Source organism: Homarus americanus, unplaced genomic scaffold (genome assembly GCF_018991925.1).
Source record: "Homarus americanus isolate GMGI-L3 unplaced genomic scaffold, GMGI_Hamer_2.0 scaffold367, whole genome shotgun sequence".
Lineage (NCBI taxonomy): Eukaryota > Metazoa > Arthropoda > Malacostraca > Decapoda > Nephropidae > Homarus > Homarus americanus.
In genome coordinates, this window is record NW_024743709.1 from 2,608,556 (window position 1) to 2,621,080 (window position 12,525).

General features: G+C 45.0%; 1 protein-coding gene across 1 annotated transcript in view; it reads right to left on the minus strand.

The window, feature by feature from the left end:
- Positions 1–4,943: 4,943 nt before the first annotated feature.
- LOC121877372 overlaps positions 4,944–12,525 on the minus strand; it is a 34,831-nt gene continuing 27,249 nt past the window's right edge. The window contains exon 4 of the mRNA XM_042383108.1: positions 4,944–5,818. Within this exon, the coding sequence (XP_042239042.1) occupies positions 5,580–5,818 (239 nt within the window). The 3' untranslated portion in view covers positions 4,944–5,579. The remainder of the gene's footprint in view (positions 5,819–12,525) is intronic.

Sequence of the window (12,525 nt, forward strand, 5' to 3'; positions counted from 1 at the left end):
CTGGCGACCCTCAATACAACACCCTCTTCTTTGAGACGTGATTGGAGGGAAGACTATTGGAGGTGGATACTCCAAAGGACTTTCCCCTCAATGGCGACTTCTAGCCAACTCAGGTAGACTGCTGTACAAAGATGGATTATCAAAGGCCTTCCTATCAATTGCAACACACACACACACACACACACACACACACACACACACACACACACACACACACACACACACACACACAGGATAATGTAAAATGAGAATACTAAGTTATTACTGAATATAAATATAATCTATTTTTAATGTGGTGATAATGCCTTGATAAAAGTCTAATGGAAATACTCTCTCTCTCTCTCTCTCTCTCTCTATATATATATATATATATATATATATATATATATATATATATATATATATATATATATATATATATATATATATATATATATATATATATATATATATATATTACTCCAAAGTACACATCATTCATCACAACAGTGCACCTGGGTTGTGCACACACCATCTTAGTACTTGTTACCACGAAAGCACATTGCCACTGTACTTGTTTGCTTTAGGATCATCATACTAGTACATATCCAATCTCTCCCACATTTGTACATTTCCAAGTAACAGAGGAATAAGCGTACAGTACATCAGTGTACATCCCTTGAATTTACCTATTTTGTACTTTTTTCTTTAGTACATATGAGAAGTATAAGTACACCATCTTGAAATATCACTCTGTACATATATGTATATATTGGTATTGTACATATGTCCTTTTTTGTAGCAGGAAGAGCACTTTGTTACATCATCTCAAAACCTTAGTACACTTTGATATATCACTTCTGCAGATTATCTTAGTACAGCACTTATCTCACTATACTACATTATTTAAATATTTCACCTTATTACATTACATAATAACACTGTACATCACTTTAGCACATGAGTACATCACTATAAAACATTTAGTACAACAGTTTAAGTACATCTCCGCCACAATACACAATACGTAAGTACACTTTACATCACTTAAGTACAGCACTATTGTACATCACTAGTACATCAGCTTAAGTACATCACCAGTGTACATATTAGTATAGCGGATTATCCCAGAGCACTACAGTGTATCGCGGATTCGTAGAGCACTGTACGTGGTTTTGCGATGTACTATTGTCGATCGTAGAGCATGGAGGAGTATCGTAGAGTATGGAGGAGTATCGTGGAGTATGGAGGAGTATCGTGGAGTATGGAGGAGTATCGTGGAGTATGGAGGAGTATCGTGGAGTATGACAGACTGTTCTAGAGCTCTGCAGTGTATAGCAAGCTGCTGTATCGCACACAGTAATGAGGGTAAAGAGTGTCTCCTAGGAGTTGAGGCAGAGTGTGTGTGTGTGTGTGTGTGTGTGTGTGGCTCTGTTCTCTGTCTGTGCTTACGTCCATCCGCCCTCCTCCACCCACTGTTCCTACCCTCCTCCACCCACTGTTTCTGACCACCTCCAACCTCCTCTTCTATCCTCCACCCTCCATCCACTGTCCATGCCCACGTCCACTTCCTCCTTTACCCTCCACCCACTGCTCCTGGCCACTTCCACCTCCCACACCCTCCACCCACTTCTCTCACCCATCTTTCCATCCTCCACCCATTACTTCTGTCCACCCAACCTCCTCCTCCACGCACTGCTCCCATTCATCTCTTTCATCTCCTCCTCCTCCACCCAACCGTTCCTTCCCACCTCCACCCACTGTTCCTATCCTCCTCCACCCAACCGTTCCTTCCCACCTCCACCCACTGTTCCTATCCTCCTCCACCCAACTGTTCCTTCCCACCTCCACCCACTGTTCCTACCCTCCTCCACCCACTGTTCCTCCACTCCTCCACCCACTGTTCCTACCCTCCTCCACCCACTGTTCCTACCCTCCTCCACCCACTGTTCCTACCTCCACCCACTGTTCCTCCCTCCTCCACCCACTGTTCCTCCCCACCTCCACCCACTGTTCCTACCCTCCTCCACCCACTGTTCCTACCTCCTCCACCCACTGTTCCTACCTCCTCCACCCACTGTTCCTCCTCCACCTCCACCCACTGTTCCTACCTCCTCCACCCACTGTTCCTACCCTCCTCCACCCACTGTTCCTCCACTCCTCCACCCACTGTTCCTACCCTCCTCCACCCACTGTTCCTACCCTCCTCCACCCACTGTTCCTACCCTCCTCCACCCACTGTTCCTACCCTCCTCCACCAACTGTTCCTACCCTCCTCCACCCACTGTTCCTAATGATAAGTCAGAACTATGGGAACTACTATCACTATTTCGGATCACCTGAAGATTAGCCCCACAGTTAATTACACCTGGTGATTAAACACCCAAGTGCTACCTGGGAGAGGGTTAGGTTAGGTTAGGTTAGGGTAAGAGAGGTTACGTCACACACTTGTTTGATTGAGAGAGAATTTTAATCAAGGTTGTTGTCCAGGTAAGGCAGCCATTACGTCACCCAGGTACTCCATGATAACCTTAGTCAAGTGAAAATAATACAACCTACAAAAAGGTGGTGAAGGACTTACTTTCTCTGATAAAGTGATGTGGTCTCCTTTAGGTTTCAATTTACAGGGAGTTTTTGTGTAGATTTACAGGGAGTTTTTGTGTAGATTTACAGGGAGTTTCTTTTAGTTTTCCACAACTACCACCATCACACCTACCAATCATCACTCATAAAAACACCATTACTACCTTCACCATACTACCCCCACCAACACCACCACCACTGTAACCCCAACCACCAACACAACAACAAAACTCAGCATTAATGCCAACAAAAAGCCAACAACTACAACAACAACAACAATCCGGTCATAGTCATAGCATTATAAGTAGCAAGTGAAAATTGTATTGTCTTCAAAATATATTATAATTACCCCTTGAATCACAGAAAATGGAATGTATGAATAAATGATAGAAAACGGTAACATTTTTGGGAGTAACTCAAATATTATATTCGACCTTATTGTTTACTTTTACGTTTTACTTTTATCCTCTTCTCCATTGATCGGCTCGTTAGCCGCTTGGGTGGTCGGTCACGTCTCTGTTACGTATTGTTGGCAAATACTGGGCATGAATTGGCTCCTGAATGTGTCTATACCTGCCCCAGTGCTTGTCAAGTCTGGTCTTGAAAGAGCTCACACACGGTACCGTCACAAAACTCTCTGGTACATTGCTTCAGGAGTTCACAATTCTCACTCCGTAAAGGTTACCCCTCACAGTTTTCGGGCTTGCGGCTTCTTCAACCTTGAACTGTGACCCCTTGTGGGGCGGGCTCCCGCCAGCTCCAGGTAAGAACACTCGACTCAATAGTGCCCTTAGAGATGTTTATACACTTCGATTAGATCACCCCTTGCCCGTCTGTAGCATAAGCAAGGCAGTTGCAGGCGTTCTAATCTCCTTGGATAACTGAAGTGCCGAGGTGCAAGCTCTGGTGGCCCTCGGAGGGCCATTGTCAATCAACTGACAGTCTCTAGCATATCTCGGGGACCAGCCTGGGTGACGGGGAAAGCACCTCACTCTTGAAGAGCGCTACGAGGGACGGACCGTCGTAACCATCATTATTTCTTGGCATCATCATAATCATTACTACCAAGAGTACAGCCTCCTTCATCATCATCATCATCAGTTGCTACCATCAACGTCAATCACCAACTACACCATAACACTTAATACCATCATCATCATCACACAACATTAATAACGACAATAATACCAACAACAACAATGATAAGAACAATTACAACACCATCCTCAGAACTATATTTATCTGTAGGAAAACAAATTATAATTCTTTCTAATATTTGAAGCGGATAATACAACTACCCGCTGAGGCTGCCTTCACTCCATCCACACCCCTCGTACCCTCCACCCCCCCTCCATGAACCCTCTACCCTCCCTCCACCCACACCCCTCGTACCGTCCACCCCCCCTCCATGTACCCTCTACCCTCCCTCCACCCACACCCCACGTACCGTCCACCCCCCTCCATGAACCCTCTACCTCCCTCCACCACGGCCCCATAACGACTCTCTCCATGTACCCCATTCCCCTCCACCCACACCCCTCGTACCGTCCACCCTCCATGAACCCCACTCCCTCCACCCACACCCTGTCCACTCCCCCTCCATGAACCCTACCCTCCCCCTCCACCCACACCTCCCACGTACCGTCCACCTCCAGTAATTCTAGTCTCCCTTCCACTACGCCCTATGTAGCCCTCACCCCCTCCATGTACCTTCTACCCTCCCTCCACCCACACCCCACGTACCGTCCACCTCCATGTACCCCCACCTCCCTCCACCCACAATTCCCCACGTACCGTCCACCCCCTCCATGTACCCTCTACCTCCCTCCACTCACGCCTCCCACGTACCTCCACCCTCTATGCAATTTGCACCTCCACCCACGCTTCACATGTACCCACCTCCTCCACCCACACCCCATGTACCTCCACCCCCTTCATAAAAATTCTACCTCCTTCCACCTAATAATTCTAAGTGTAATTCCAATTCTCCATGTTCCCTCTATCCTCCACCCACGCCTTATATACCTCCACCCACGCTTCATGTGTACCTTCCTTCCACCGAAGCCTTCCAAATTTAACCCCTAATTTAATCCAGAACTTGGACCTAATTTCTTAGGTCTGAATTGCTCAACTAACTCAACACAAAGCCAGATAGCTTACTTTGTATTAGGATATTTAATTTTAAGGCAATAAAATGGCGGCGAAGGTGTGGCTATTGGGGGAGGCTGGAGGCCACTTTTCCAAAAAAAAAAAAAAAGCAGCAGCAGCTTCATCCTCATCATCATCATCATCCTCATCCTCATCATCATCATCATCATCATCATCATCATCATCATCATCATTACACAACAATCATCATAATATCAAATAATACAAAGGTATAATAAAATAGTATCTTTATTTCAACTTAGAGTAATAATTAAGTCCAACACAACACATAAGATACAACATAAACACATATTACTCACATTATAACGCGTGGGTGTCATATGATGGGTGTCAGATACATAGGTGTCAGTTTAGTTGCGTGTCAGTTATAATCGGTGTCATATTCAACAATACATCAGGTATGGCGGCAGATTACAAGGGTTTCAGATCAGATAGGTGTCACATCACATGGGTGTCAGCTAACAGGGGTATGTCAGATCAGACGGGTGTCATATTGCAAGGGTGTCAGGTTAAGCCAACAGTGTACACCCTGGCATGATCTGAGCATTGCACCGCCTCTTTGGGGTGAACACAGACACAGACAGACACAGATAAACGATAGAAAGATACATAGACACACAAACAATTAGACACACAGACATATAGACGGACAGACAGACACACGAATACAGACAGACAGACTAGTAAACAAAACAGTGTTGTACGTCGGGCGGCGAGACACAATAACCCCGACTGACAGACACCGAAATCCAATAATTAATCTCTTTCATTTCTCCATTTTAACGGCTAATTCTTGAGTACTTTCTACCCTTTCTCTTGCTACTTTCTACCCTTTCTCTTGCTACTTTCTACTTCTCTTCTTCCTTTCTAATACAGATTATTCCCTTCCTTTGATGCGTCTTCTCAGGGAAAGGCAGGAGAGTAATGTTGTCTGTTTGTCTGTCGTAATGAGCGCTCATCCAATCATATTCTACGTTGCCATATGACGCCACGGTGGAGTTAGCCAATGGACGGTTGATTTTCTTGTAGTGAGCGCTGCGACGGGCTGGTACCCACACGCTGCTGATTTTACCTGTCTTGATGCAGTCTGAAGAAAAATGAGTTAATTAATAATAATAATAATAATAATAATAATAATAATAATAATAATGTTCCCTCTGTTAATTTATTTACTTATCCAGCAAATGCTGCTGAAAACATAAATATCCTCAACCCATTTCATCTGACGGCGTCGAGCAGGAAGGTAATTTGTCTCCTACACTGTCTAAATAAGTACCTGAACAAGCTGACACATATCTCCATGATTGTAACATTTAACACAACATTTTCGAGTTAAAATATTGATTAACATTAACTCTGAATCGCCTAATGAATATATTTTATATTAAAAGAATTTGAAATTTCCAGAGGTTAATGTTACCATACCGGAACATTAACCCTTTTGGTGTTATTGTTAGAACCTTTTGATACGTTAACCACTTCATATGGTAAAGGATAATGTTGCAATACTTGAAAATTATTCTCTTGAAGAATACCTAACGTAACGTAAAGTGACCAAGGAGTCGAAAATTCTCGTGTCGTAACAATAATCACTACATAGCTTTGATAACTGACCCAAGAAACAGTTTATTTAACCAGAAAAATATAGATACAAAGTGAACTACAACAACAACAACAAAAACACTGACAACAACATTACTGACATGACCGAGACAAGTGAGAGCTTGAGCCTTCTTAGTGGCACCTGTTATATACTGTACACTTATCTCGGGGAATTATCATAAGCACTTAGTGCCCTGTGGATTACGACATATTACATGGTGCAGATAAATACATGTTAGCGCGTTTATCTCAATTGTCTTATTATTTTATATTTTGTTTTTTTCAGTATAGAGCTATTGATATACAGTAATGTGGGAAGCAATATAACTTGGGGTTGTGTTAAAGTGAAACAGCAACAATCAGGGTCACGTTGTGGTGATAATCGGACTATAACCATTCATTTTACCTGATTAACCTAACTTAACCAATCATAAACCAACAGTAGGATAACTTTCTGTGTCGTAACATTGACCACTACAGTTAAAACAGACAGGTGTGGTCATTTTGCCTGACTCATGCACTGTACCTACGTCAGGTAAGTCCAGGTAAGTCCCAGTTAGGTTCACCTTCGGGAGAGACAACAACACGAGTTGATTATACTGCTGGCTCCTGGTCTATCATTATACACGTAGCAAAATGCCAGTTGCAGCTACTGCATGTTGCACGTCAAGAGTGTAGTGTAGTGTAGTGTAGTGTAGTGTAGTGTAGTGTTGTGTTGTGTAGTGTAGTGTTGTGTAGTGTAGTGTAGTGTACTGTAGTGTTGTGTGGTGTGTGTAGTGTAGTATAGTGTTGTGTAGTGTAGTGTAGTGTAGTGTAGTGTAGTGTAGTGTTGTGTAGTGTAGTGTTGTGTTGTGTAGTGTTGTGTAGTGTAGTATAGCGTAGTGTAGTGTACTGTAGTGTTGTAGTGTGTAGTAGTGTAGTGTGTTGTAGTGTAGTGTTGTGTGTGTAGTGTTGTAGTGTAGTGTTGTGTGTGTAGTGTTGTTGTGTGTTGTGTAGTGTAGTATAGCGTGTGAGTGTATGTGTACTGTAGTGTAGTGTAGTAGTGTGTGTAGTGTAGTGTAGTGTAGTGTAGTGTAGTGTAGTGTAGTGTAGTGTAGTGTAGTGTAGTGTTGTGTAGTGTAATAATGTTGATTACTGTTCAAAGGTTGACTGGTTGAGTGCAGGTGTTCTGGAGGAGAGAGATGAGGGGTATGGAGGGACAGAGGGGCTGGATAATCAGAGAGAGAGAGAGAGAGAGAGAGAGACGGTTAAAATAGTAAACTCGTGACTATATGAGACGAAAAATAAAGTAAAAAGTAACAAACATATATCATAGTAATAAAAGACATAAAACAGGATTTAATTAACTATCCTTTCTTTCTTTCTCTTCTTCTCTCGTAATATTTAATTTAATATTGTGTATTTAAAATTTGTCTCATAATCAAGTCCACATTTCAGTTCACAGTTAATTAATCTTCATGTATGTTTGTGTGTGTGTGTGTGTGTGTGTGTGTGTGTGTGTAATGTTGTCTCTCCTAACTGGTGTCAAGCGAAGGTATCTAGTTAAGGTAGAGTCTCAGTGTAATGTTGACTCCTAACTGGTGTCAAGCGAAGGTATCTAGTTAAGGTAGAGTCTCAGTGTAATTATGATGTCATATTTAGATATTAACGTGGTGCTTTAAGACAACCAGTCAGCCAAGCTCTTACATCATCAGCGATAAAGAATACTTAATCGAGCGAATCTTTCTGAACATTGACAGTGTATCATTAACAACCAGCTTCTGTTATATTATTAACAATGAAGGAACACTCACCACCACTACCACCACCATCCCTCCACCACTACCCCACCACCATCCCTCCACCACTACCCCACCCACCATCCCTCCACCACTCCCCACCAACCCTCCCACCACTACCCCACCACCATCCCTCCACCACTACCCCACCACCAACCCTCCACCACTACCCACCACCATCCCCTCACCACTACCACCACCACCATCCCTCCACCACTACCACCACCATCCCTCCACCACTACCCCACCACCAACCCTCCACCACTACCACCACCACCATCCCCTCCACCACTACCCCACCACCAACCCTCCACCACACTCCCCACCACCATCCCTCCACCACTACCACCACCACCATCCCTCCACCACTACCCCACCACCATCCTCCACCACTACCCCACCACCATCCCTCCACCACTACCACCACCACCCCTCCCACCACTACCACCACCACCATCCCTCCACCACTACCCCACCACCATCCCTCCACCACTCCACCACCACCCCACCTCCAACCCTCCACCACTACCCCACCACCACCATCCCTCCACCACTACCCCACCACCATCCCTCCACCACTACCCCACCACCATCCCGCCACCACTACCCCACCAACCACCACCCCCTCCACCCCCCACCACCACCACCTCCACCCTACCACCACCACCACCACCCCTCCACCACTACCCCACCACCATCCCTCCACCACTACCCCACCACCATCCCACCACCACTCACCACCACCCTCCACCACTACCACCACCACCATCCCTCCACCACTACCACCACCACCATCCCTCCACCATCCCTCACCACCATCCCTACTACCACCACCACCATCCCCTCCACCACTACCACCACCACCATCCCTCCACCACTACCCCACCACCATCCTCCACCACTACCACCACCATCCTCCACCACTACCACCACCAACCCTCCACCACTACCCCACCACCAACCCTCCACCACTACCACCACCACCATCCCTCCACCACTACCACCACCACCATCCCTCCACCACTACCCCACCACCAACCCTCCACCACTACCCCACCACCAACCCTCCACCACTACCCCACCACCATCCCTCCACCACTAACCCTCCACCATTAAGAGGAACATTCATACTCCGACTAACGAAGCGACGACCATTAATATCTGACCAAAAACAGAAGCCAGTCACTAGATCAACACACAAACTGGTTCACACATACACGGATAACTAGTCAACATTCCTGACTTCAATTTCATTTTTTTTTTTTTTTGACTGGGAACAAAAAAAAATCGCATTTACTTGTGATAAAGTAGAGAGTCTTAATGTGTTTTCGACGCCATCTTAGTCCTTTGTGTTGTGTTGTAGTTTAATTGAGGATGGTAGTTAAAATACGTTCTTATATCACCAGTTAGGGGGGATAATTAACTTATGAACCAGGTTGATTGAGTCAGATAATACATTCACCCACCCCAACTTTGTGAGGTAACTTAAATGAGTCAGTTAAGACAGGTTCTCCCCCACTATCTGATCGCTGGAGGTGGGGGAATTATTTTTTTTAAACGTAAGAATCCTCGAGCTCCGAACGTGTTGTGTATCACCTGGTCCTGAAAAAGCCTCGTCAGGGAGATAATGGTGTTGTATAATGACGCCTTTAATTAAATGTTTAGGCAGCCTGTGAAGCCCTCATCACTGGACCACAGAAAAGGGAAAAAATGGGTGTTGTTGGTGAATTTCGTGTTGATGTTCAGTAAGACGTGTCGTAGTTAGTTATGGCGTGACGTAAATAACTCCGACGTCGTGGTGTTGTGTACAATGTTACTGTGTTATAATGGAGACATACTTCAGGTGTATCTATAATCGACGTAATTATCCTAAGTTACTACCCAACTGGATCTAAATGACTAACCAAATGATCTAAACTCTACAAATAGCCAAAACTAGTCTCCAAGCGGCATTATTAAACATCCAAATAGCCAAAATTACTCATCATATAGCCAAACCTTTTTATCCAAAGAGCCAATCCTACTACCCATAGAGCCAAAGAACGATTATCCAAATGGCTAGCCAGGACTTACCCTTCAGAGCGCCCACTAGATTATAATCTATATTATCCAACTCATCTGTCAGTCACAAGTTAATTACCCATGATAAAAAAAAATCCCCGTCATAAAAAATGACACACAGGTGTTTAATTAATACAGGTATGTGTGTATAGAGAAATCACTTGTATAAAAAAATTGATGACAAACAAGAGATTTTAATTTGGGATTCCGTTCACAGTTAGATTCTACTTCTTGTTGCCCGGGCTGAAGTTTAATGTTTTCTTTACTGTAAGATACTGTGGTGGAGAGAGAGAGAGAGAGAGAGAGAGAGAGAGAGAGAGAGAGAGAGAGAGAGAGAGAGAGAGAGAGAGAGAGGTAACGTCAATGGGTCATTTAGAGAAAGTTCATGGATGCGAGTTAACAAATACATAACAAGCAGGGAGGTACTACCGCCTGGGAAGATATTGGAAGCATAATGTGTTGCCTAATGGTAGACCCTGCTGCCATGTGACCAAGTCCCAGGTTGGTGATCTGACAGACTTTCTGCCTTATTTACACACAGTTGCAGGGTCTCAATTGTTGCTCTTACTTTGACAGCACAACATACATAATGTATAGCGTTTCTCACTCTGATGTGGGTCAGTGACTTGTGCCCGGGTGGGCTAATCCTCGTAAAAAAAAAATAATAATCATAAAAATAAATAATAATAATAAAATACATACATACACAGAAGTACTTAGTAGTCAACAAAGCGGCGCGCCTGAGAGTTGAGGCGTGAAATAACCAAAGAGGGAGAGACGAGACTTTCATTCTTTTGGCCTATCCTGACCCACCCTAGCCCACCCTGACCCACCCATCCAACCCTGCCCCACCCTCGCCCACCGTAGGTATATCTAATTATAACCCAAAGGTGCCGTAGGCTGCCATTATTACAGGGCGTCTCTTCCGGGGCAGTTCCGCCTATGCCTACCTACCACCTCCACCTTGCTGCCACCTACCACCTCCACCTTGCTGCCACCTACCGCCTCCACCTTGCCGCCACCTACCACCTCCACCTTGCCGCCACCTACCACCTCCACCTTGCCGCCACCTGTATAACCTAGAACCTGATACTGTATTCTGAGAGCAGTGGTACAGCAAGGTCTCCTAGGAAAACACTTTTAATTCTGTCAGCATCTGTCCCTCTCAAGGCGGTAGCCATGGTAACGAGGGTGACGCTGAGGAAGAGATCTATCTCTCATCCTCGGTGAGAGAGTGAGACAGTGAAAGGGAGAAAGAGACACGCATAGATAGATAAAGAGACAGACAGACAGACAGACAGATAGGTAGATAGTCAACCAAGGGACACACACACACAGGACCTGAGATAGTAACCTTAGCCTCGTGGTCTAGCCTGAAGCACCTGGTCTTCCTCCATCTCACTCAGGTAAACCTTGAACCTGGCACCTTGGCTCAGGGTCATCACCAGCAAGGTCTCGGTCACGTGAGAGGGTGGGGGTGGGGGAGAGGAGGTAGGAGGGAGGGGAAAGCTAACACCTGAGGGCACCTGGTCTCGGGAGGGTTAAGGTGGTGGTGGCGGTCATCAGGTGAAAGTTGCGGCCCTGGAATTAAGGTGACGTGTTTAAACGGTTCATTACCAACTTCAACCAACATCTACCAGCATCAACCAGCATCTACCAACATCAACCAACATCTACCAGCATCAACCAACATCTACCAGCATCAACCAACATCTACCAGCATCAACCAGCATCTACCAGCATCAACCAACATCTACCAGCATCAACCAACATCTACCAGCATCAACCAACATCTACCAGCATCAACCAACATCTACCAGCATCAACCAACATCTACCAGCATCAACCAGACTTGAGCCACACCTGAGTTATTCTGAGTAAACCTGTTTTTGTTTATGTGTTTCGAGTCAGTGAAGCTTACATGCTTCCCTTACCACAAGGCTTCTCCTGTTCATCCTCCCTTCCTTTTCCTCTTCCTCTTCCGCTTTCTCCTCCTCCTCCACACGGAAGAGTTTTTTGTAAATTTTTCAACTCAGGTACTACTGATGAGCCAAACAGGTGTGTGTGTGTGTGTGTGTGTGTGTGTCCAGTTCAGGTGTGCGAATGTCCTGTGACGTCACAACATGGCGTCTCTTTGTTTGCATAATAATGGTACATGATTGGCTGAGTTTAATATCTACATTTGACTATTAAAGCACAAGTTATGTTCTCGAATGCTCGTAAGCTAAGTTTTTCCCGTAACTGCCGATACAATCACACTTTAATGGTCTACTCTTAAGATCAACTACTGCAATAACGTCCAAAAATGGCATCAAAACAGCTACCCTCACACCTGTACACCAGCTACACCCAA